This window comes from Colletotrichum scovillei (assembly GCF_011075155.1).
Source record: "Colletotrichum scovillei strain TJNH1 chromosome Unknown Contig00011, whole genome shotgun sequence".
Classification (NCBI taxonomy): Eukaryota; Fungi; Ascomycota; class Sordariomycetes; order Glomerellales; family Glomerellaceae; genus Colletotrichum; species Colletotrichum scovillei.
In genome coordinates this window covers 1,247,468-1,272,484 of record NW_023336269.1, presented here as the reverse complement: position 1 = coordinate 1,272,484, position 25,017 = coordinate 1,247,468, and the positions used below count along the sequence as shown (strand labels likewise).

At 51.3% G+C, this 25,017-nt stretch overlaps 9 protein-coding genes across 9 annotated transcripts; 4 read left to right on the top strand and 5 right to left on the bottom strand.

Annotated features, from left to right (window-relative positions):
* Positions 1 to 74: 74 nt before the first annotated feature.
* On the bottom strand, positions 75 to 1,031 carry HER10_EVM0011141 (uncharacterized protein; the record flags this gene model as incomplete). Its single annotated transcript, XM_035480579.1, has 1 exon — positions 75 to 1,031. One exon carries the CDS (start codon positions 1,029 to 1,031, stop codon positions 75 to 77), a length of 957 nt encoding a protein of 318 aa, XP_035327284.1.
* A 1,208-nt stretch (positions 1,032 to 2,239) lies between these two features.
* Positions 2,240 to 3,725, top strand: HER10_EVM0006354 (UMTA protein; the record flags this gene model as incomplete). Its single annotated transcript, XM_035475941.1, has 7 exons — positions 2,240 to 2,338; positions 2,457 to 2,512; positions 2,571 to 2,705; positions 2,764 to 2,830; positions 2,881 to 2,921; positions 2,990 to 3,631; positions 3,686 to 3,725. The coding sequence occupies 7 exons, from the start codon at positions 2,240 to 2,242 to the stop codon at positions 3,723 to 3,725; spliced, it is 1,080 nt and encodes a 359-aa protein (XP_035326909.1).
* A 208-nt stretch (positions 3,726 to 3,933) lies between these two features.
* On the bottom strand, positions 3,934 to 5,610 carry HER10_EVM0012950 (FMN-dependent dehydrogenase; the record flags this gene model as incomplete). Its single annotated transcript, XM_035482324.1, has 5 exons — positions 3,934 to 4,020; positions 4,091 to 4,164; positions 4,227 to 5,421; positions 5,474 to 5,532; positions 5,583 to 5,610. The coding sequence occupies 5 exons, from the start codon at positions 5,608 to 5,610 to the stop codon at positions 3,934 to 3,936; spliced, it is 1,443 nt and encodes a 480-aa protein (XP_035327436.1).
* A 2,772-nt stretch (positions 5,611 to 8,382) lies between these two features.
* HER10_EVM0010082 (uncharacterized protein) lies at positions 8,383 to 8,818 on the bottom strand (the record flags this gene model as incomplete). Its single annotated transcript, XM_035479552.1, has 3 exons — positions 8,383 to 8,541; positions 8,610 to 8,685; positions 8,769 to 8,818. The coding sequence occupies 3 exons, from the start codon at positions 8,816 to 8,818 to the stop codon at positions 8,383 to 8,385; spliced, it is 285 nt and encodes a 94-aa protein (XP_035327205.1).
* A 3,655-nt stretch (positions 8,819 to 12,473) lies between these two features.
* Positions 12,474 to 14,454, top strand: HER10_EVM0009338 (lactose permease; the record flags this gene model as incomplete). Its single annotated transcript, XM_035478828.1, has 7 exons — positions 12,474 to 12,648; positions 12,703 to 12,815; positions 12,869 to 13,135; positions 13,236 to 13,387; positions 13,443 to 13,693; positions 13,750 to 14,180; positions 14,254 to 14,454. 7 exons carry the CDS (start codon positions 12,474 to 12,476, stop codon positions 14,452 to 14,454), a joined length of 1,590 nt encoding a protein of 529 aa, XP_035327148.1.
* Positions 14,455 to 14,511: 57 nt separating this feature from the next.
* On the bottom strand, positions 14,512 to 16,611 carry HER10_EVM0003535 (heterokaryon incompatibility protein; the record flags this gene model as incomplete). The annotated part of the gene is made up of 2 exons (XM_035473209.1): positions 14,512 to 16,118; positions 16,347 to 16,611. The coding sequence occupies 2 exons, from the start codon at positions 16,609 to 16,611 to the stop codon at positions 14,512 to 14,514; spliced, it is 1,872 nt and encodes a 623-aa protein (XP_035326709.1).
* Positions 16,612 to 17,265: 654 nt separating this feature from the next.
* On the top strand, positions 17,266 to 19,170 carry HER10_EVM0008902 (ATP-dependent RNA helicase DBP9; the record flags this gene model as incomplete). The annotated part of the gene is made up of 3 exons (XM_035478408.1): positions 17,266 to 17,547; positions 17,606 to 18,828; positions 18,900 to 19,170. The coding sequence occupies 3 exons, from the start codon at positions 17,266 to 17,268 to the stop codon at positions 19,168 to 19,170; spliced, it is 1,776 nt and encodes a 591-aa protein (XP_035327103.1).
* A 1,303-nt stretch (positions 19,171 to 20,473) lies between these two features.
* Positions 20,474 to 21,462, top strand: HER10_EVM0009167 (methyltransferase). Its single transcript, XM_035478666.1, has one exon. It carries the CDS (start codon positions 20,500 to 20,502, stop codon positions 21,379 to 21,381), a length of 882 nt encoding a protein of 293 aa, XP_035327127.1. The 5' UTR covers positions 20,474 to 20,499; the 3' UTR covers positions 21,382 to 21,462.
* Positions 21,463 to 22,443: 981 nt separating this feature from the next.
* Positions 22,444 to 23,890, bottom strand: HER10_EVM0011939 (uncharacterized protein; the record flags this gene model as incomplete). The annotated part of the gene is made up of 3 exons (XM_035481347.1): positions 22,444 to 22,686; positions 22,763 to 23,500; positions 23,543 to 23,890. 3 exons carry the CDS (start codon positions 23,888 to 23,890, stop codon positions 22,444 to 22,446), a joined length of 1,329 nt encoding a protein of 442 aa, XP_035327347.1.
* Between the last annotated feature and the right edge of the window lie 1,127 nt (positions 23,891 to 25,017).

Here is a 25,017-nt window from a genome sequence, read left to right as displayed (position 1 = left end):
ATTGACGGCTGCCTGGAATTCAATCTATTGTTATTCATTTCCCTTGCAAAAACTCTCCGGCCAACGTCCGAGGATTACAAGGCTACGATCCGAGCTGCCCCAGCCTGATCTAACCGTCGATCGAGTATGCCATCTGGAACGAAATGGTTGTAAAACACTTCAATAGCATCCCTCATCTCCTGAAATCTATCTCCGAAAGCTTCGGACCCGAAGCGGCAAGAGGACATACTATCTTCAGGGCCGCAATATTCACGGTTCCAAAAGTTCCATATCCCCTTGCGTGGTTGCCAATTGATCTCAACAAAGCTACCAGTATTGCTCAGGTTAGGCTGCATCACGGCCTCAAGCTCCTGATCCACATTGCTGAATGACCCCTTCCACGAGGCCATCACGGCGGACTCGTCCTCGCTTCCGTCTCCGTCCTCCTTGATACAATCAATTACGAAAGCCCTACGCGCAAATTGCCGATCCATGATACGCTCGGCGAGGAACCACGAAGCGGCCTCGGCCTTGTCAGCGATGCGCAAGCGGCTTTGGTACTCGGCATCATAATGGCGCGTGCAAGTCTCCACGCGCTGGTTGAGGGAGAAAGTGATAGGCAGCGGCAGCGTGACGACCTCGATACGATCCGCTCCGTAGCGGATCTTCGTCCGCTCCGTCTTGGTGTGGTCAAACAGGGCGCGGGCAAGCTGAGCGCTACGGGCGGGACGGGCAGTCTCCGTGGTGTCGTATACGACGAAACCGAATGGTGGACGTAGAGCTTGAAGCGCGCTTAAGTCGGATTCAGGGGTGTCGTCATGGATCTGGTACGCAGCAAAGGTTGGAGCGCCGTCGTGACTGGGTGCGGCCTGAACAAATGTCTCATTTGGTAGATGCCTCTTCTCTTTCTTTTCCTCTTCTTCTTCGTCCTCTTCGGCTCTTTCTCTTTCTAAGCGAGTTGCTTCTTCTATTCTTCGGCGAGCGACGTCCTTCGCTCGCATGCTTGGGGGAGCGCCGTCTAGACGCTTGTTGTCGAAGCAGTGGTGGCACATGGCTGTGAGAAATGCTGGCCTGATGCTAAGAGGGCGAAAAACGATGAAAGGATGCTCGTTTACTTTTCTGCTGTTGGCTGAGGGAGATTACTGATGCCAATGAGACACAGAAAACAGAAATTTGTTGGCTCTCTTAGTTAGTGGTTATGGCTGCCTGGAAGTCATCGTGGATTTGGCTGAAGGCTGCCGCCTAGTTCCACCTCTTGAACAAGGCCAGACACCCCGCAAGAGTAATGTGGAGGCTGTGGAATCTGTTCGTAAGTATGTGAAAGTTTATAGTGATTCTGGCGAAAAGAAGCATCATCGACATTTGGTCAATTATGGTTCTTGAATGAGAATGTAGCCCTTCAATATGTCGCAATGTTCTAGCATTCGGACTGCTTGATTACCTACTTCGGTCGCGTCTTGCTCTTTGGACTTTTCAGAACAAGAGGCAGTTCATCACTTGGCCATCGGCATGAGTGGTGTTGGAGGTGAGCTCGGGTTCCTGAATGCCAGTCGGAGAGACACCATTGTTGCAAAATTGATTTCGCTCACCGGTATCTAAGAGCTTGAGTGACTTCATCTTCAATTTCTTCATCTTCCGGTCAAATTTTGAACGAGGGCTGATTTGAAAGCCGAGTGCTAGATGTGCGTGAACACGCACAATGAGGGCATCGCGTGTAGAAAATCTGACCTTTAACGGCAACAGCCTGTATCGATTGACGCGCTGTGATCAATTTGATAATCGTCCTAATTCTACCTACAAGATTTCGGATTCCTAGAGAGATCAACTATTGCGCCTAAAACGTGGCAATCATCCCTCGGAGTATTGTAGATACGCTGGCTCACCGTGTAATCTACGGGGACGACGGTGGCGCCGACCGTTCAATGTGCTTACTTGGGGTTGAGGGACCGGTGAAGACCCCTGGATCGGGGTTAGCGACGATTTCTCAAGCACAGTGGCGTGAGAGCGCTGGTTCGTTGCTTGGTGATCGTCCCAAGGGTATGGTGGGTTATTTCCATTCGCGATGAGGATTCCGCCAAGACACAACAACCAACAACGGGTAGTTTCCTCCGATGGAAGGAGGGGTAAATTCGCCTCTTCCCGTCATGGTAATCGATTATTCCAAAGTCCTGATCTTTCCGGCGTTGACATTGGAGTCTCTTCGACGGTCACATCTTCCACCTATCCTCCCCGATACGACGTTGACGTGATTAAACATAGAATGGAGGCCTCAACTCAGCCCAGTGCCGCTCCTGCGACTGCTTCTACAGCCTCACCGGCTGCGGCTGAGATTGAGCCTGCGGTAGTAGCGAACGACCCTGTGAGCACTTTCGCGCGAAACTCGAACAATTTTAGGGCTTGTGACTTTAGATTCTGGAGATACTTTCCTTGTAAAGGGCGGAAAAGTATAGGTATACTGACAAGTCATTGACTGCTAGAATCCTATTGTCGCAGCCGACAATGATGATCATGATTCTTTGGCGGACACAGAGAGGTTTGTGCTCGACTCCCAGATTTCGAGTGAGACGCAACACTGACAGAAGCGGGCAAAGCGTTACGACCGAGTCGACTGCATCGCTTGCCGAGAGCATCACCGAATACCGCAGAATCCATGGTCGTACTTATACGCAAAAGGCCGACTACTGGGGTCCGAACGACGAGCAGCAAAATGAGGGCCTTGATCTCGCGTGAGTAGTAGGGAACTCCTCCAAATCCTCAATTGGCTAATTCACGCTTTGCTCAAAGGCATTACTGGGAAACGCTCCTCCTCGGCGACAAGCTTTTCCTTTCACCGCTCGGGGATGGCCCGTTGGTAAGAAGCTTCCATCTCCAGTCAAAATACAGTTCTGAAGAATTGAACAGAAGGTCCTCGACTTAGGAACCGGTACTGGTATCTGGGCAATGTAAGTTTATTGACTCGTCCTACCCAAAATGCCTCTCTTGAACCAGGCCGAAGCTGACAGGGACGCAGTGACTTCGCTGACGAGTTCCCGTCTTCCGAAGTAACGGGCGTCGACATCTCGCCTATCCAGCCTGGCTGGGTACCGCCCAACTGCAAGTTCCAAATCGACGATGTCGAACAGCCATGGACATGGACTCCTGATTTCGATTTCATTCATCTCCGCCACATGGAGGCTTGCATCTCCGACTGGCCTGCTTTCTACAAACAAATCTACGATCACCTCAAGCCCGGCGGATACTTTGAAATGAAGGACTTCGACATTGAATTCCGCTCTCAGGCGTATGGGGACAGTCTCCCGGAGGACCACGTCTACCGCAGGTGGGGCAAGATCTTTTTCGAGGCTGCAAACCGCCTCGGCAAGTCCATGGATCAGTCACGAGGGGGCCACAAAATCGCCGATGCTATGAGGGATGCCGGCTTCGTCGATGTTGTCGAGAAGAGCTGGCCTGTGCCTATTGGGGGTTGGCCCAAGGACCCCACGCTGAAGGAGGTTGGCACTTGCAACCTGGAGTTTCACGACCAGTCTCTCGAAGGCTTTTCCATGTTTCTGTTGACTCAGGTGATGGACTGGGACAGCATATCGGCGGGTGTGTTCGTTGCCGAGGCACGCAAAGCTCTCAAGGACCCTAAGCTCCAGACGGTGATATACTTGTGAGTTGATGAAGATTTCTGCGGTCTAGTCAAGGCTCTGCTGACATGAGATAGGCAAAACGTGTACGGACGTAAACCTGAGGGGTCATCTTAGCTTGGGCTTCCCAGTGCGTTTCCCGCTATTTGATAGCTTTGTTGACCACAGCTAGCACCGAGTAGGGTAGTCAGATTGAGTGGTGTCTCACAGCACCTCCTTTGGAACGAATTTAGATATAGATGGGGGCAACAAATATAGGCCTTGTCTGTTGAACCAAGCCTCGAATTTCCTCGACTTTGCCCCTTGATGTTTTGCAATACAAATTTTACAACTTTGACTTCAGCTCTGTATCTATCGCTTCGAGGCCGGACGGTCCACCGTAAAGCTGCGCTTGCAAACCATTCGTGTTGATCTTATAGCAACAATGTCAGAAATGTCGCCATCAACGCCGATAGAATCAAGGTGGGCGACTCTGAACTCACGTGTCTTAGTCCAAGTTGATCCACGCGCTCAACACCAAGTAGTCTCATTGCGGTGACGGTCTCATCTGCAAGAACTATAGAACCACTTCAGCTTACGATTCGTGAACGATAAATCTGGCGATCAGGTTGAACTTACTTTGCAGTGCCCTCTCAACGCCCGCTTGTCCCCCAACAGCTAAGCTGTATAGCGCCGCCCTTCCAATGCCGACACCCTTGGCTCCCAGAGCCAGGGCTTTGACGACGTCTGTACCTCTTTTGATACCTCCATCGATGAGAACATCAATCTTGTCAAACACCTCTGGACAGAATTTCCGAATCTCCAGAAGCACTTGTACAGGCGTCATTGTCGTATCCAGTGCCCGTCCACCATGATTCGAGATAATGATGCCCTTTACGCTCGGAAACAAGGTCGCCGCATATGCGTCCTCGTGTGTCTGAATGCCTTTCAGCACAATCGGGAGAGTCGTATGCTTGGTGAGCCAGGCGAGCGTCTTCTTCCACGTAAGCCCCGACTCCGTGCCCCATACACCCGGCGGGGCGCCTCCCGCAACTTCTGCCATCTTGAATCGCTCGTCTGCTTCTCGTTTGCCGGGGAATGGAGCGTCTAATGTGAGCACGATGAATTTGATTTGTGGAATGGCTCGAATCTGTGCCAATGTCCTCTCGGTCGATTCGATATCCTTCAGAACGTAGAGCTGCCATGCAAAAGTCGCGCCGGGGCCGGCCTGGACAATTGCTGAGGGAGACATTGACGCATTCTTGCTGATGATCTGCAAGCCCTTGAACTTGGAGCACGCTGCTGCGATGCCGGCCTCGCCTATTGGGTGCGCCAATTTGGCCATGGCTGCGGGCGAAACGTAGATTGGCATGCCGACTGCATGTCCAAGGAGGTTCGTCGATAAGGAGCACCGGGTACAATCAACAAAGACCCGTGGCCGCAGGAGAATGGAACGCAAGATGGCCCCATTCCCAATTTTAGTGACCTCGTCATCGGTACCTGAGGCATAGTACGAGATGGCTTTCGGGCTCATCTTTTGCAAGGCATGATGCTCCATTTCAGCGATACTCAGGATCTGAGACACTGGAGGTACGTCATCTGACTTATCTGGGGATGGCGATGGGTTCGCGAGTACGTCCGGAGGAGGCATGTCTGATTGCAGCCCGGCTCCCGTTTCTGTGACTTCAAATGTTCCTATAATCTGGCCAGGCTGGAGATACTCTTCCAAGACCTCAACTGGATGGACGGCATCAAACGCTTCGCTAGCATCTTTGCCTGCATTCTTCAGGAGAATGGCTTTACCGCCCGGGTGATTGGGGAGGAATGATGTGATCTGCCGCCTATGGTGAGTTTTGGAATTCTTGCAAGAGGGCCAGTAAACGCACATCGTAGACTACGCCATGAATAGCCATCCAACAATCATCAACAGTTCGATGTTGGCGGACTGTAGACATTTAGCAAAAGTTGTTTCGTCATGAGGCACGAGAAAGGCACCTTCGGAGAGCGACCACGTTCGACTCATTATGAAAACAGAAGAGTCGCTTCAAACATCTTTTGCTTCTGCAGATGGATGAGATTAATAGCACAGCATGGGACTGCTGAATTCTTGCGGGCTGGTGTCATGATGCGCTGGAGTGACAAGGCACGACGCGGAACCTATTTCAACTGGTACCTCTGGGTGGTCTGTGGCATGTATCTCACGATACCCACATATGCACTCGGTCGGGAGTTTATAATGCCATTTGCCGCTTTTGGATCCGGGCTTTCATATCCCCGGCGGGATGTGGCACGTGCCCCAAGCTCTCCGCAGTTGAATCCACCTTTCTCCCCACCATCTTGGTTAACCCCAAATTCTCACTCCGGAGTCTGGACTCACCATTGGTACAGCAGTATCCGCAGATGCGGTTGAGATACCAGTTGAACCCTTGCTCGAAACCGGCGAATGATTCAATGGAGGTTTTGAACTAGTACATAGAAAGAATGCGTAGAACCCCTGAGGTTCGAGCAGAGGAAGAGCTTTGTCTCAGTGTCTCACCGAGCATAAGTTGTCCGATTTCTATCCTACATCTGCTCTAGCAAACTGCGTACAATCTCGTGAGCTCGATTTGCATCCAAGCCTCAAGCAGCTAAGGGATTTTAGTGAGAGACTGAGTCAACTCACGTATGAAGTTGCAACTCGACGTTGCCTTATGGGATGCTGTCGGTATAAGAAGACTAGCTTGTGGGGCCGGGCTGCTCAGTGAGTCGCGGCGCAAGCTGCAGCACACCGGTTGCAACCCACCAATTTTTCTCTCAGCACAAGAAAGATTGCCCTTATCGAACGAAGGATATGGCGGGAGATAACTCTTTCGCCGTCAACAATGTGCACGATGATTGATTCTCACACTGACTTAAAGGATTGTCAAATGTCTTGACCGAATGCGCCGAGATGAGATGCTGACATGATATAATTTCAGAGTTCCACTTTTAATCTTCAGCCCCTTTCTGAGGCTCTAGTTGCTAGGCAACTGAAGGAGAGACTCAACAGGATTGGAACTTCACATACAGCAACTTAACGTTCTTTCTACACAATGCTATAGTCTAATACTTCTGGCAGAAACTCCGACTCCAATCTGATATTTTCTGGTTCTGACAATTACCTAAGTACTCACTTACAATATGGGCAGAGGGCAGAGACGAAAGAAGACAAAACGACTGGAGGCTCACCAACAGGAGGGGCAAAATTATGGTCAGGTACAGCAGAGACTACCGCAAATGAGGCAGGCAGCGCAAAAGCAGGAGCGCCCATCCAAGCAACAACTTGATCGGCACCAAAGAAAGCACAAGGGTCCATCTTCAACGCAATACACACGGCCACTCTACAACCCCAAGAATCGTCCCGAATGGTTCTTCCGCCACATGGAATGGCTATCTTGGTCGTCCACCGACCACAATCGCAGAGCCTTTGAAGAAGATCTTTCTGACATTGAGAACTCAAAGAGGGAGTGTACCTACGAAGAAGATGGCTCTGGTTGTGAGTGTGAGATGCCTGTCTGGCGAGAGTACGCAGGCGACGATGAAGAGGAAAGGCTTTTTCGCGAAGCGAAATACAAACGGGCGATATATAAGCGCGAACGGCTGCCTGAGACCAGCAAACACTACAAAATTAAAGAGAAGATGAGGAGCGAACGCATGGACCGACAAAAGAACGACGAAGTCAAGAAAGTCAAGTCGGCCATCGACACTCTGCTACGGAACGGAGCGAGAGAGGAGGGAAAACCTCTTTACTACATGAGCCGTAATATTTTGTCTAAGTTCGACTTAGTGTCCGAGGACTACACAGTTCCCCTAGATCCAGATGGTATTCGAGTGTCCAGGACGATTTCCTTTTACGACATGAAATCATTCCGCGCCATGAAACACCCATCGCTCAGGGGAACGACGGAACTGAAGGTTGACCGGGTCTTGTCAGGGGGTCTAGCCATAGATTGTGCAAAAAACCCTGATAATGATATCCGACTGGAATTTGAATCATTCAAGTGCCCTCAAACTACCGGAACCTACCGGATCACCACGGACAGGAAGGACGGGGCTCGTGAGTTGAAGATTGAGATTCTCAGCGACGACTACATTGTACTGGATGTCCATTCTGATGCAGTTTTTCGCGACGAGGTCGGCAAAAAGCTACCCAATTGGCCAAAGAGGCCTCTGCCCCAGTATCGCTTTTACGGCATCAATAAGGCGTTGGGTGGAGAAACCTTATACCAAAGATAAAGTATCTCTAATCTCAGTCGATGTCAGGAAGCAGAACGACATAGTGGCCGGGAGTAGCAATAGTATTGATTCTGGATAGTTTGAACCAAACATCGCTTCTCACTTCACCTTCCGAATTTCCGAATCGAAGCCCTTTTCTGGAAGGTTCCACGGAAAGTATTAAATCGTGAAATAAATTGACCTCTTCTTTATATACGAGGTCAGCGAAAAACACTTCGTTCATCACCGGTTCTAGCAAGTGTGAACAACTCTGACACGCATAAGCGCATGTATCTAGCATCGAAATCTCAGAGTCGCTTGTAAACGGCAAGAACAAGATTGTCGATGAATTTGACAGGCACCAAAGTGAAAGGTATTCAAGGCTCCTATTGACCAAGTTACTCATAAATGATTCATCGTTCTGATCTGAGTTTGAGATCGGTTCTACTTGTGACATGACAACTCGGGCATCCATGTCATGTTGGATGTATTGAATGACTGGAGGAGGCCTTCTTTCTAACAACCGCCCACAAGTACCGCTTCACATGTAAGATGTGAGGCCTTACTCGCTGCCGGAGCCACCGTTCTTGATACAGGCGTCGGAGAAGTCGCCGCCCTCCATCAGCTTGCCGGGAGACTTGCAGGTGATAGTGGTTCCACTGTTGGAGAGCACGCAGTCAGAGCAGAAGCCGGGGCAAGTCTTTCTGGTCACGTCGTTGTTCTGTTATTTTGTCAGCTCCATTGAGCTCAAATATCTTTCTGATCAATCCTGAGGGCGAGAGAGCTTACGGGCAAGCCGACGATGAACTGGCCGCTACCGCTGGCGGTGATGCAGTGGAGCTCGGAGTGCTTCTTGGCAGCCACGCTGTTACTGTTAGCAAATGATCGAACAAGACATGCAACCAACTCAATATTGTAGTTTTAATTGGGTATCCTGAGTTGACTTACCTGGTAGCAGCAGCCAGGAAAAGAGTGGTCATGATGGTAGAGAACTGCATCTTGAGGGGCGGTAAGTGGGCAATTGATCTTAAAGACAGGAGTTTCTAGAAAGAATGAAGAGTTGGCAATTATTGTAAAGATTGATGTGAGATGTGACTTGTGATGGCTTTACTGGAAGGAGGATGCTATAGACATTTATAGCGAGTTCTTGCTCACTTACACACATAAGGCTGAGCATTCCTGAAGGCGGCATCGCTACCCGCTCCGCCCTTGTAGTAACGCAGGGCCAAGATCTACAGACGCACTCTAAGTTGTACAACGTGAACTCCACAGAGTAGTGTGAAGGTGTCGCGAAAGCGATAGCGAAAGTCCCTATTTACGGATAGTCATAGCCGTCAGAGCTGAAGCCCGTGCTCCCTCGCATTTGCCCCTCTCTACTTGTATCATCTACAAAAAATGCTTTTTGTTACGAGATGTGAGCTGTTAGGATCGTGCTTTAGGCTGTCTTATGTCAATTAAGCAACTATCTACGTATGCTATAATCAACTCTCAGACAATCTCACGAGACCGAGACAACAATCGTGAGTTGTCAAGTGAACAGGCTTAGCATCAAGTTGCTACGAAACCGGGCTTCCCGCGTTAGTCACTGCCTCTTTCAATGACTCGTCTGAGGCTTGTTCGGATAATCATGCGCTCATAAACAGGGGAAGGGGTGATGAAAAGCGGCGTTGACTTCTACCGCACCCTCTGACCATGCGATTCGGGAACCCCAATCAACATTGCGACTGGATGGGTCTTTCTTTAGTTGCTAGACAAAATGAAGATCTCATCATTTTTTGGAGGTCACGCGGGCTGTTCCATACCCACTGCAAGCTTTGGTCCACAGACAACGCAACACGATTTTCATAAGGCGAAGCTTTCTATGGCATTGTAGTGTTTCGAAACTAAGGTGGGCAGAGGTCGTGGTGGGGGACTGTTAGACAACTCAGGGAAGTTGCGAGTTTACTGCGTTTCTAAAAGAGATCAAGAGCACGTAGATAACTTACTTATGTGGTTATGATTGAGATGTTGGCTGTAAGCGAATCCAGGTTACAATTGAAAATCCAGCTTCGGATTTCAACCATACATGAGTACTCTGAGAGCTTGAGTCTGCGAATTTGCCTCATCTAATTACTCAATCGTTGGCATTAGGTAATGATCAGTCCGAGACTTAGGGAAACCACTTGAGAACCCCTTCCATCTCCTCCATGACACTTTTCTTGAGCGGAGTCCATCCGCCCCGGCCCCCCCACCTGTGGAGCAATTCAATCTGTTGGTCTGGTTTGGGAAGTCGTTCATAAACTTTCTCTCTAAGCGAAGCCTCCGCAAGATGGCAAGAATGTCATTTATGTTGCAGTATTCACCCCAGGCTTGTAGTCGTGCTCCGTTGCAATCGGGATTCAAACCGCGGCAACATGGAGCAAAGCAGCATCCTTCACGTCAATATGGATGACCGTGTTTGCACATTGCTATCAGTCACTGTAAAGGACAAGTGTGTATTGAGGGAGGACTTACTGGCCTGAAACAGGGCTCCAACCTCTTCGTTTTCATTATAAAGGTTCTTCACCCACGGGTATGATACACTACGTGTCTCTGGCAAAGAGCCTCGCCCAAGACAGTCGCCGGACTGACGACGTTGACGGTATAGTGAGGCTTATTCTTATTTACAAAGGCCCACAAGGCCTTCTCGGCCTCGACCTTGCTGGCTTGGTAGACTATGTGCCAGTGATCAGGGGCGTGCGGAGGCGGAGGCGGAGCTCAGGCAGTCTTGACTACGTGGCCATTCCAGGCGTCCGGCCCTGCATGTGCGGTAAGCCCGTGACTTAGGTCAACGGCGGCGGCAGTAGAGCTATTCTAGACAATCGACTTGACGGACAGCTCGCGAGCCGCGGCCTCGAGAATCGAGACCATACTGTCGACGACTGGAGGTATTGCATCCTGGAACTGTCGGAGAAGGAAAGAATCGAGCCGGTCTGAGCGATTGCCGACGTTCCTTTGATCGCCTGGTCCAAGGTATGTTGGGCGCCGAGGTTCGGGACTTGTACGAGTTCGAGATCACCTCGGTCAGCAAAGGGACTGCCAGGAGATACCCCTTTGCTAGCTTTGCGAGGCGTCTTAGTCTGGTTGAAGACTTCCTTCTAGACTATTGTGAGTGAGAACCGGGAATCCATATTAGGTGACTTTGAACCTTCCGAGTCCTTTACTTGAACCTTGCCAATAAATGATCGAAATTCAGCCACTATATAATTAACATTTGCTCCAAAGACGTGCACAACGTCGTGCCATGTTCAAATCACGAGCCAATCCGGAGTGGTTTTCCGGATGGCTGCACAAGGAGTCTCAACCATCAATTCGTTCAGCTGGCCGCAACCAGCAGCAGCGCTTTAAATGGTCTCTTCCTCGTAATTAGCCGGCATTTGTCGCATTGTTTGCCGCAACAGAAACCGCACTATACGAAGCTCGTCTTACAGTACAAAGTCGCCTGTGCGCGGCTGCTAATGGATGCTATTTCATGTCTGAAGATGCGGTCACCGATTAGTGATTCGATCATCACAGCAGCCGTTTTCATGGCATAAGATGAGGTGAGTCTTTACAACTACGCTTTTTCATGAGGCTTTCGGATTCATTCAACTAAACTTTGACAACTGACAGATCTTGGTAGGTGATGTTGCTTCGACATAGCAGCACTTACAAGGTGCGATCCACATGGTGAGACATATTAATGGGGCGTTGAACAACAGGGGCTTCAATATATTCCTCTACGACATCATTCAGAAAGACATTGCAAACTCTGACTTAGTGAAGGGACTGTCCGATTAGCTTAAGTCTGGGAAAGTGAATAGACCCTGATCAGAGTTCGGCAATCACATCGTTGGTCCATGAGCGACTCGCGCTCGCAGTAAGTCATGTACACACTGACTTTGGGCAATATGTAGAGTCAATATGAGTGCCAGAGGCTACTGATGAGCGTCCTGTCTGTTGCAATTCATTGAACGTTGCACTAGGCTTTGACATTGCCAATATTCGCTCATTCCAACAAACTTTCGAAAATGTAGAAGAGTCCAGCGCCTGCAATGAGTGTCAACAACGTGCGACTAACAGCGACAGAGTTGGCCATCGCGAAGGCCTGTGCGCAACTTCAGATTTAGACTGATCGTATTAGCACACAGCACGAGGTTTGAATCTGTACTCTAAATGCCGGATAACAAGTATATAAGTAGGCCTAGCTAGTGCCTTCTCCTTAATACCGGGAGCTGTTTTGGAATGTTGTCCATTGCGATCCTTGCCACACTTGCCTAGGACGGCATGGAACAAGGAGAATGGTGCCACAGACCCAGTGTTTCCCGACAATTTATATCCCCGCGTGGACCCAGCGTCGATGCTTTCCGGGGTTGGTTAAAATCCGGGGCACTGTCATTGCCAGATTGCGGATACAATCAGTGCCATATGCAGTCTATGTTGTGACATTTGATCAGCTGGATACGTTTGGTTGTAAGATCTCTCTTTCAAGATCGTCAACTTTCTTCTTCTACCCCCTTCCGCCACTGGGATCCCGTGGGCTGAACAGCCTGGGGTTATCGTTCCCCACGATCTAGTGTGACGTCTCGCATTACTCGGGGGATAGGTTCCAGTGCCCTTCGAGCCTCACGGAAAGACATCCCGATTGCTTGCACGATGAATGGGGACAGCGCCAAGGACGGCCCAGTCCTCAAACACTTGGACGATGCCGACACCGGCGCAGATACCTATGCCACGATCATGGCAACAAACAAACCCGACCCGCGAGGACCCGGGTACATCAGGCTATATCTCCTTGCGACAGTATTGTTCTTCTGTTCGACCATGAATGGTAGAGAAGTCCTACTCTGGTAGTGAATTTTGGAGGCTGACTAGACGTACCTAGGATATGACAGCGCTCTTTTAGGGTCCATCAACGCATTACCCAACTACACGGAGTACTTTGGGCTTCCTGCAAAGGGCAATGCGAGCACCGGCATCGTGTTCGCCATCTTTCAGGTACGGTAAGGTAGCAGAGGTTGTCGGATCGAGGTTGCTAATTTTGAGCCAAGGTCGGTCAAATGTGTGGCGCTCTCTTTATCTGGATGGCAGATTGGTACGGTCGAACCTGGCACATCTTCTTCGGCTGTTTAGGTGTCTGCATTGGGGCAATTATCACGGCACTATCAACGAGCCTTCCCATGTTCATAGGGGGGCGCTTCATCTTGTCTTTCTTCGCTACCTGCGCTCACACGTCGGCGCCCCTTTACCTGGTCGAAATTGCACCTGCTCGATATCGTGGCACTGTCGCAGGCCTCTACAACACCTTCTACAACGTGGTATGTGATCATTCGACAATTAAAAGCATAGGCCGGGATGAGAGGCTGAGACTTGACGCGAAGTATTGAGGCTGGTGCTAACAGCTACCCTTTCACGTAGGGCTCGATCTTGGCAACATCGGCAGTATACGCGTGCCACCGCTACCTAAGTGACCGCGGAGACTTGGATTGGAGAATACCGCTCTGGCTTCAGATGGTGTGTCCTGGGCTTGTGTGCGTCTTGATCAAGTTCTTCCCCGAATCTCCTCGATGGTCAGTTGTCCCTCAACCACGAACTCGAAGCTTCAATTAACTGACCTTACGACAGGCTCGTCGCCAAGGACCGACATGACGAGGCAAAACATATCATCGCAACCTATCATACCAACGGGGACCTCGAGCATCCTCTCGTAGACCTGCAGATGAAGGAAATGATCAACTCGATTGATCCAGCCCACGTACCTTCGTGGAAAGATCTTTTCGACTTGAGGATCCTCTTCGAGAGCCGGTCTAGCAGGTACAGACTTATGCTCAATGTAGCGTTTTCTTGGTTTGGGCAGTTCAGCGGAAACAACATCAGTGAGTGCTTTGATGAAACAGACTCTTGGTCTCCTGAAGCAACTGACACATGCTAGTCTCGTACTATCTTCCCATCATGCTCGCGGGCGTCGGCATCACCGATACGAACACGAAACTGATACTCAACATCGTCTACTCCGTCATTGGATGGGTCTTCTCGACCGCGGGCTCCCGTCTCCATGACGTTGTCGGCCGCCGCAAGATGCTCATTTCCACCACCGCAGGTATGACAGTGTGCCTAGCCCTTGTCGCCGGCTGCGCGGCAGGCTACACAGACTACGGCAATAAGACGGCGTCCACTGTCAGCATCGTCTTCATCTTCGTCTTTGGTGCCGTCTTCGCCACGGGCTTCACGCCGATGCAGCCCATCTACCCGGCCGAGGTTGTCAGCAACAAGATGCGTGCCAAGGCGATGGGGACTTTCAAGCTTACGGCTGGCGCGGCGGGATTCCTCAACACTTTTGTTGGACCTATTGCCCTCTCGAATGCGAGTACATTTCCGGATACTGACATGACGGGCTATGCTGTGCTGGTGTACTGATGCGATTTATCCCGAACAGATCGGGTACTGGTTTTATGTCTTCTTCGTGGCCTGGGACAGTTTCGAAATGGTATTCATGTACTTTTTCTTCGTTGAGACCAAGGGTTTCACATTGGAAGAGCTGGATGAAGTGTTCGAAGCAGACAACCCTCGTAAGGCCTCGGTAGAGGCAAAGAAAAGACAACAGGAGATCATGAGGGCCAGTACGGCTGCGGCTTGAGACAAGTCCTTCCGTGAAATATCAGCCGCGGCATAGCTGGCCTTAGACTATCCCATATCAGACGAGATCTATCTCAACTTCTGGACTCTTCTCAAACCAAGAATCGTCTCTCAAACAGAACCAACCGGCTCGCTTCCATTTCTCTTCGTGCGGGACAATCATCAACCCTTCCTTGTCTATCAACGGAAGACCCCATACCTCTTCAAACTGCGCTGCTTCCTCTGGCACATCAAAGCAGCCTACAGCAACGACGTTGTCTCCGTTGCCTGTCGTACCTGGATTCTCCACATTCGAGACGAGCAAGACTGAGTGGGGCAGCATCTTTTTGTAAGGTAGCCAACGCTTCCTTGTCTTATCTGCCTCAAACCACTCGACAACGCCCGTCTTGATCAGGGTTGTCTTGGCCGTGCGCCCCAAGATTTGCAGCGTACAAGATGGCATATGAAGGGCAGTCACATCACAGTCCTCTGCGGCTGTCCACTTGGTTCCCAACTTGGGTTTTATCTTGACGTAGTTGCTGTCCTGGAAGAGTTGCGATTTTCTCGGATTGTAGATGCGACGAAGCGGACCTTCTACAGACGCCCATGACCATGACGGCGCGCGAATCACCGGCGCTGGGGCAAATGGAGTTGGTTTCGGACGCGTCACTGCGGTGTTGAAAAACGCATGCACTTGATTACGTGGTTTCCAGAGCAAGCCTCTGACCAGATCGTCTTCCCAGATTCCCGCGAGATAGCGAGACTTAAGCACGTCTTTCGCAAGAATCGCGATGGATGCGATGGCGGCAAACACGTCATGCGGGTTCGATAGAGCTCTCATTGTGAACGAGTCGACGAACTCGTACCACATTGAGAGGGTGGTCTCCTTATCAGCCGCGGAATGGGGGGCGCCCGTGGAGAAACCAGGAGTGAGGAAAGTGGGCTTGAGGTCTTGGAAATCGACTTGGCCGTCTTCCCAGTTCTTTTCCTCTCGGCATTGGTAGATGGTCTGTTCCTGGCCGAATATGATAGCCCGCGTTGAGAGCTTTTCTTCCTGAAAACACCACCCGCGCGTGGACACTGGTCCGATGAGGGTAGATCTCGGAAGACAGACGCCGATTGTGTCTTTGGTGTCTGGGCTAAGCGGCAAGGTGCAAGGCGGGGCTTTTTGATCAAGTCCATTTGCGAGAAAGCCGTTACGCGCGTCATCCGAACGACCAGCAATTATGGTCAAAGCCGCGTTGCCATAGACGTGTGCCATGCGTTGCGATTCGAAAGCCCAGTCATCGGCATCGCCCTGTACGATGCAAAGGGCATCGATCCAGAGATACGCAATGCCGAGCGTGCGTGCGAACCGAATGGACTCTCGATGAGTCTGGGTAAGCTTCTCTTCTGTGACGCCATCCAGAAGCTCATCTTTGGTCTTGTGTGTTAGGATGAACGTGTCTTTACCGGGCCCCCAGCAATAGGAAAGAGCAATGTATGGCTCTCTAAGGCCACTCGTGACTATCAGTCTCGGGTTTTCGCCGATGCTACCAACGTCAATGACGCGAGTTGGCATCTCCGAGGACCTCGGTTTACAGAGCTTGTGAGAGTCTTTGCACTTTCTCAAACGCCAACCTGCTAGGTCTATGTAGAGATTAGGATCATGGTCCGCAATGATGTATCGCTCGATGAATCTGCGCGCTGCTGGCGTTTTACGGCTTCTGCGGATAGTCAATTTTCATGCAATGTGCCAAGTCCTGGCCCAAGAATAAGGACCAGAAGAACTTTAAACTTGGAGGTCTTACGCGAAAAGAGATAGACGAGAGGCAAATGGCATCCCGGGGCGATTGGTCTCTTCCATACCGACATCAGGATGCATTCTTCCGCACGAAATCCATATGGCACATCCCGGGAGCTGGTAACCGACACCGCGGTTGCCTTGCCTCACCTCGCCATGGAGCCAGATGCTCGGAACAAACGTCTCCTCTTCGTAGCCTGACGGTATCTGATCGTTGAGAAGGGCGTCGGTTACGCTATGATGAACGTCATCCATGACGCGGGTGTAGCACAGGTTGCAGAAGGGACATTTCGCATCGGCACTCTGCTGGAGGGCCTTCAGGCTAGGGTGAAACCGGACGTCTGTGGCATCTAGCTGCTCAATGTTGAGCGTTGAACAGATTTGGCAGAGTGACATGATTGCGGCGTACGTCCTCCCGATATCTTAGTCGTGGGACGTTGATGTGATTGCCTTACAGACGGCATAGGGAGCATGAAGTTGTGAAGTGAGCGTGGTCCAGCATCCCGGCCATGAACAGCTGACACCATGCCAGGCAGTGGAACTTTAGAATGGGTGCATAGCAAGGATCTTATTGGACATTGAACCAGGGAATGTCCTAAATATGCAGGTAATACGCCAAGTTGTATCGGGCTGCTTTGGACTGAGGGCAACCCACTAAGTGGCTGGCGGCGAGGTTGTGAGGAGTCATATACATTAACATCTTGGAGTACCGCAAACGCATTTAATCTCTCGCTATTATTGAGTTAAAGTGAGAAGCAGGTGATGCCAGAGAATATCAAATTCAGATAGGAATAAGTCCAGAGGTGATAGTGTGACAACCCTGAGATGCTGCAGCATGGGTGAAGTCTAAACGAACGCACCCGCACCAAGAAAAGCCTGCCTTACATAAGCCTTTTTTTTTCCACGCTAACGCGCCCTGATAAGATAAGCAAAGACCCACCCCGCCGCAATCTGGATTTTTTTTTTGATCTGGGTAGGATTGCCTGCGTCGCGGACTTTTGCTGCAGGTTCCTTTGAACATCATACTTTTGCAACACAACAATATCCACCATGAAGAGAAAGGCCGACGAGACTGCGACCGCGCCCGAGAGCGAGAAGCGCGCAAAGACGGAAACCTCTACACCCGAACTTTCATTCTCCGATCTAGGCCTCGACACTCGATTGGTACAGGCTGTCGCTGCCGAGAGCTTCAAGGACCCTACCCCGGTGCAACAGAGAGCAATTCCATTGGCATTGGACGGCAAAGATGTCGCCGCGAAGGCGCCCACAGGTTCCGGAAAGACGGCTGCATACGTTTTGCCTGTGCTATCGAGCATCCTGAAGCGCAAAGCTGTACGTAGCAGTCTTGACAATGGAAGAACTGAACCTTGCTAACCGCCATAAACTCTAGGCCGATCCTTCGCCTGCTACCACCGCCCTGATCCTCGTTCCTACCCGTGAGCTTGCCGACCAAGTTCTCAAAGCGATCGAACAGTTTTCAGCATACTGCGCAAAAGACATACACGCAGTCAAGCTCGTCGACAAGATCTCTGATGCGGTTCAGCGTTCCCTCCTTTCAAACTTCCCCGACGTCGTAGTCTCTACACCCGCTACCGCATGGCGCAACATTACCTCCGATGCGCTGTCGCTCGATAATCTGACGTGCTTGGTTCTCGACGAAGCTGACCTCATCCTGTCATACGGCTACGACGAAGACCTCGAGAATATTGCCCGAAAGCTTCCCAAGGGTGTTCAGCTCTTGCTGATGAGCGCGACGTTGTCTACAGATGTGACTACTCTTGGAGGAATTTTCGGACGCAAGCCGACCATCTTGGATCTTGACGAGGAGGAGACAGAGAACGACAATCTGTCACAATTCGTTGTCAGTTGTGGAGAGGATGAGAAGTTCCTTTTGGCATTCATCATCTTTAAGCTGAAGCTTGTCAAGGGCAAGTGCCTCATCTTCGTAAACGACGTCGACCGTTCATATCGCTTGAAGCTGTTCCTTGAGCAGTTCCAGGTCCGCAGCTGTATTCTGAACTCGGAGTTGCCCGTCACATCGAGAGCGCACGTGCTGGAGGAGTTCAACCGTGGAGTCTACGAAATCATCATTGCGTCCGACGAGAAGAGCGCAATGGGCGCCGACGAGAAGGATGCCGAAGAAGGAGACGGATCGGAGGTGAAGAAGGAGAAGGACTCCAAGAAGAAGCGCAAGTCGAAGCGGGACGCTGAGTTTGGCGTTTCCCGGGGTATCGACTTCAAGAATGTGGCAGCCGTGGTCAACTTCGACTTGCCGACATCAGCATCATCATACACACATCGGATTGGCCGCACAGCGCGCGCTGGTCGGACAGGCATGGCACTGTCATTCTACGTTCCTCAAGAGCTGTACCGCAAGCACGTCCCCACGAGCATAGAAACCGCAGAGAACGACGAGAAGATCCTGGCCAGGATCAAGAAGCAACAAGCGAAGCTAGGCAAGGAGGTGAAGCCTTACAACTTCAAGAAGGAGCATCTGGATGCATTCAGGTATCGTCTGGATGACGCTCTGAGAGCAGTGACCAAGGTTGCAGTTCGTGAGGCGCGTATGAGAGAACTGAAGCAGGAGATTCTCAAGAGCGAGAAGCTGAAGAGGTATGTTTGTCCAGCCTAGGCTTCTCATGCCCAATCCGGGATTTGACATGAACCTTGCTAATCAATCATAGATACTTTGAGGAGAACCCGACAGAGTTGCAGCACCTCAGACACGACGGAGAGTTGAGAACAGCCAGACAGCAGCCTCATCTGCGGCACGTTCCCGAATACCTGTTGCCGAAAGAAGGCAAGGAGTCACTCACAAAGAATGACATTGGTATGGTGCCGTTCCGAAAGATTGGTGGCAAGCAGAGGAGGAATAAGACCAAGCCCGGCAAAGGCAAGAAGGTGGGAACGAGAAAAGTCAATCCTCTGAAGACTTTCAAGGCACGGAGAAAATGAGTAAAAGCATCAATATTTTTCGGAACCGGTGGACTGTACATATTAATAGCGACTGCCATTGTTTCCTGTATGTTCCTACCGCGACGTACCTTACCGAAGGCGAGACTGAGTTCGAGCCCCCCGGCAATGATATCTGCGAGTTCAGTTCTGACCGTATCTCAATCTGCGTCATATTCATCGCCGCTCCCAATGCGCTGTTGGACGCGCGGCTATCGCAGGGTCGATATGCGCTTTGAGTAATCGTCCGAACTATGGCGATTCCATGTGATCGTGGAAACCTACGAGTCTGTTCTTCTCTCGCATTCTCTTCTGTCAATCCGATTGGCGCCCAGGTCAAGAACAGATGGCGAACAGCCACAGTAAATATAGTTAAGGTGCTCGAACTCCTGGTCTTTCGGTTCTCAGTCCGTAGATGGCCTAGTTCGCAAAGCCAAGCTTTTACATTCGCGGCTCAACCGATCTGACAAGAGAGAAATTCTCCCCGAACGCTGAAAAAGAACTGAACACTGACCTGCCATTAGACCTGCTGCATGTCATCGGGGCGTGGTCCGAAGATACTTCTAGTCCACGCTGACAACCTTCGGAGGAAAGAAATGGAGCGGCCGAAGGCCTGAAATGCTCAGACGGAGAGGGAGCGTTGGGGCCATACACGGTGTGTTTCGGCACGAGTCGAAAAGTCATCCCATCTCTCGGCCCTTGCGAACCTCTCTTCATCGCAGCTCCCCGTGCCTCGAAACTGACGAATCGCATAGGGTTCCGAGAACCCTCGGCGGTTCGATGCGAAGCTTGTGGCATCGCGGATGGTCCCGGAGCACGGATGACGCACCCGTCGCAACTCGGGGGTATTGATCCGTGGCTATCGCGGAGACGCCCCGACCGCGGATGGTCTGTTGGTCTCGCGACATCAACCGCAACAGGGGCAGTTGCCGGCGAATGGAGTAAATAGACGGGCCAGGAGATACGACTGTCCCGTTTTCTCGTCTTGGGTTGAATATGAGTCGTTGCCACACAACCTGTCACATCACCCCGCAAGCATGCATGTCAGATATGTCAGAGCATGTGGTCGCCATGCTGACGACTTCGAGGGCGGATATAATGATCCAAGGGTGTCCCGGGAGTTTGGGAACGAGTCGAGCCACTGAATCACAAGTCCGCATAACGCCGCTTGCTTTCCCCCATACGTACGAAAGGCACGAAAGCCGACTAGCACCACGCAACTAATTCTTTTCAGCCCTCAACACAAAAAGGGTCGCCAAGTTTCCATTCCTGAACTAGAGCCTTGGCCTGTCTCACACACACAAGGGAAGGCGCAGGAGATATTAGACCACGATGACCGCCAGCACGATAACACCACCGGACTCACCATGCTCTCTTCAATCCTTAGATATTGAAAAGTTTGCAAGCATGGCAGCAACAGCAAAGCCGAACACGGCGGCCGGTGCCGCAGTCTACATGCCCATACTCCTCCGCTACATCTACGACCCGGTCGTCCTCGGCTTCTACTGCCCGAAAGCATGGCGTATCACTTCAAGACGCATGCGGGAGTTCTTCAACCGGCACGTCTCCAGCGCCTCGGCCCGTTCGCAGCCGTCCAGCCTCCGCAGAACATCGGACACCAACGCCTTTTCGCCCTGCCGGATACTAGACATCGGCGTCGGCACGGGATACTTTCTCAAGCATGCACCCATACCAGCCGGGTCCGAGGTCTACCTCGCCGACCTCAACCCCGCAGCCCTGGAAGCAGCTAGAGAACGAACGCTAGATGCGCATCCCGAGACGAGCTGCGAGACCTCTGTCGCCGACTTTCTGGATCCACTAGGAAAGGGACTGTGTTGCAAAGACCTCGGCGGGGGAGACTTTGACGCGATTTCCGTCATGATGCTGCTGCATTGCGTGCCTGGTCCGCCGTCGAACAAGGCCGAGGCTCTGACGCGCTTGCGGCATCTGCTGGCGCCGGGCGGCACGATATTCGGGATGACGATCTTGGGACGGGGAGTTAAGCATAATCTGATGGGGAAGCATCTCATGTTTTGGCACAACTTACTGGGTGTTTTTGGGAATACCGAGGACGACGTGGAGGGCTTTGTCGGACCGTTGATGAAGGTGTTTGAGGATGTTAGGTGGGAAGTTTGTGGGACGATGCTCTTGTTCGAGGCTAGTAAGCCAAGGGCACAAACGCGGGATATGGCTACGAGTATACATCTCTCGTGAGTCGCATGGTGCAGATGGAGTCCGAAGAAGCGGTCTAGGAGTGACCGGATCGTACTAAGAGCGTATGTAAATTTTGACGAGACAAACGAAGCAATGATTGCAAAAAGATCAGGTATGATCAAGCCTTAGGAATACAAGAGTGAGCAGCGGTACAGTCACAGCAAGCTTATTTCCGTCCGTTGAATTGACGTGATGTCTTTTTTAAGGTTACGAATGATCTGCTCGCCATCGCCGAAATGAAACCGGATTTAGCCCCTTAGAGTGTGCTGGATAGAACTAGGCAAAAGGCTAAAACGGTACTCGCCAATGGAATGAACATTTACGAATGTTTGAATAGGAAGTCGTCCGCCGGGCACTTGGAGAAGTACCTCGGGTGGTACCGCAAAATGTTTGGAGCAATATTCGGTCATCATCTTTACGTGCTGCTAGCCCAACTTCGTGTATAAAATTGGACCTTACGGTAGCTTAATGAATTTTACTTCCTCGACCGTTGTTAGCTTGTACTGACGCGTCATATCTCTCCGGATAGCCGGCAGCACGGATTCATTTTATAAGACGGTGACAAATGCCAAGTCCAAAGGAAAATAACAAGCCTTTTATTGTATGTGCCGATCCGTCTTGGACGGATGCACAGATGTCAGGGTAGAGAATGTGACTGCACGTAGTCCGTCTATTTTATCTCATCTGTTCTCATACAATGGATGTCTGAATAACGTGCCCAAGGCTGCGATTATCTCTATGCTGTATGAGGTCTATTCTAGTTTGTGTCTATCCCAGCCTGTGTCTATCCCAGCCTGTGTCTATCCCAGCCTGTGTCTATCCCAGCCTGTGTCTATCCCAGCCTGTATGTGTCTAGTAGAGTCATTCGAGCCTCACATCGTGAGTCTGATATCATGTCCACGATGCATCTAAATACGTCAACTCATCCATATCATTCCTTTCCAAGTATCAGGGCATAATCAACTCCGGTGCCTGACGACATGAAAGCGCCATTAGCGCATCGTCATCCCGAAGATCTTTGGTAGAAAGTCGGACAAAGTCTGTCCAGTAAGCCGCACAATATTACACCGCGGTTCTGACACGTCTTGGCCTGAGACCTTCCATTTTCCATCTGCCGGTAGCCAAGGCTTTTTTCTCGGTGTATCTCTTCTCGATAGCCTCAAGGCTGTGCCCTCGGGTCTCGACCATCACAAGGGCTACCAAGACTGTGCAAACAAAGGAGCATCCGGCGAAGAGAAAGTAAGCTCCAAAAGTTGACTTTGACAGTAATACCGGAGTAATTAGCGCAACGACATAGTTTGCAAGCTGTGATATTGCATGTCAGTATAATTCGGGCTTACATGGACTACAAGGGGAAAGAGCCACCGAAACACAAACATACCCAGTTCGAGCTCTGTGCCAGGCTGGAGGCACTACTGCGAGTCCTAGATGGCAGGCTTTCCACCATGAAGGTGCGAAAGCCAATAGCCCAAGTGACGCTGTATACGATGGCGAAGAGGTAGATGGATACGATGACCACCCACTTCCCGGCACCCGTCTCGGCGTGGACCTCACCGGCTGCAAATAGCGAGCCCATTAGTAGCATCAAAGCGGTGATGAGAACGCCACCGAGCAGACTTGACGTCCGGCGTCCCCATCTGTCTGCTAAGAATGTTGCAGGTATAGTAGCTGCCAGAATCACCAGAGCTGAGACGCCGGATGCGAGGAATGTGGCCTCTTCGCCACTCAGTCCAGCTTGAGTGAAAAGAATGGGGGCATAGTAGAGAATACCATCAATACCGCTCCACTGCTGCATTCCGAGCAAGAAACAGCCAAAGATGGTCCTGCTCCGGAAGGGTGCCGAAAAGGCTTCTCTGAAGTCGGTGAACAGCTGTCGTAAGGTTTCCAGGAGTGTAACATCGGGTTTCTGCTCTTGTGCCTGGGCCAGGGATTGCTCCAGCAGTTCCTCACGCTCGCTTTGGTCCAGGCCAAGACGGTCCAGCACGCCTCGGGCTTCTTCAATTCGTCCTTTTCCGAGAAGCCATCTGGGTGACGGCGGGACGATCCAGTACGTGCTCGAGAGAGCAAATCCCAGAAATGAAGCTACAGCCAGCGGCAGGCGCCATGCCAGGGATGATACCTCGAAACGGGCGGTGCCATAGCACATGAAGTAGCCGATGACAATACCAGTGACGATGGAAAACTGCGGCAGAGCAGTGATGATACCCCGGACCCGGGCAGGCGAGATTTCCGAGACTTGAACGTATACGTTGCTCAGAAACATACCCTCGCCGACGCCCTTGATGAGCCGACCCAAGATGAAGACGCCTAGGACAGGCGAAGCGCACTCAATCCCAGCGCCGCAGCCGTAGACGAAGGCGCCCAGGGAGAAGAGGAGGACGTGCCCAAAACGGTCTGCCATGGCGCCGGATACCAGAGCTGACAGGGCGCCAGGGATGAGGACGGACGAGACGATTACGCCGTGCATTGTGGGGGAGAAGTCGCCAAAGGTGTGACGGAAGGACGGCATGGTCGTAACGGGTCCAATGCTTCCTGTATCGAGGCTTGATAGATTGATTAGCATGCATGTCAGCTACGAGGGCGGTTCGTCCGGGATCTGGGTCTAAACACTATGACGAAAGACGAAAGCGAGCTACTGCTATGAAGAGCATGGCAAGGTGTACGTAGAGAAGAGCAAAGCAAAGCAGAAGAGACAGACCCCCGCGCCGACGGGCGCATGAGCTTTGTTGGACATACCCAAACAGCATGGCAACGCATGATGCGACGATGCTTGCTCTCACATAGAGAGGGACAGGGAACAATGCCGCCATTTTTGCCGCCGGCATTGTGACAGCGACTGGGGAAACCTTGACAGACAAAGAGCCTTTTCACGAAAGAACAATGTTAGAACCCCCTCACGGGTGGGTAGGTTGGCGATGGTGTTTTCTCGAAGGATGTGACAGATCCCCGCGACCCTTGCCCGCGGACTCCAAAATGTCTCCGTGGGTTGCAAAATTTGGCGGGGGGGCTTATCGTGTTCTCCACCTCAACTGTTGAATCGCCGGTGGCCGGGGAAAGCGTTTTCGGTCCCGGGCTGTTCCTGTTGTCTCCACTTGCCGGTTTTCGCGGTGCGCTGACTCGGGTGAGTTTGACAACCTGCGGGTTCCACTTTTACTCCGATATAGCTGACCAATGGCACAATACCGTTGCCGGCTAAGACGGTTGTGAAGGCATAGGACGGGGAAGGCAAACCTCGCCTCTGCCCCGCTTGAATTACTCGCTATTGACAAAGTCTATTAAGTTATGGTGTTTTTGGGGCAATGTATCCGCCCGTCATCCTTATTAGTATTATGATCACCCGCTGCAACTGCAGCGCTGGCTCTTCGTCACAGCAATTAGCGTTGGCACCTTTCAATAGAGCCACCGAAACTAGTGTGGTAAAGCCCATTAGATATTGTGGTTGAACTTGAGAGACTGATGATAGTTGTTGAAACTAGTTCAACCCAGAGTTGCAAAGCGAACCATCACTTAGCACTGAGACCGGAGGGGAGCAACGGATACCCTAGCTGTTCGAAACCGCTGAATACAATCATAAAGTGGGCGATCGAGATCGCCTTCAAAGCTTCCGATATTGACAATAAAGCACTAACAATAAGG

Excerpts from the sequence above, each read along its gene's own strand:
- HER10_EVM0009167 (XM_035478666.1), top strand. The coding sequence starts at position 20,500 with ATGACCGCCAGCACGATAACACCACCGGACTCACCATGCTCTCTTCAA.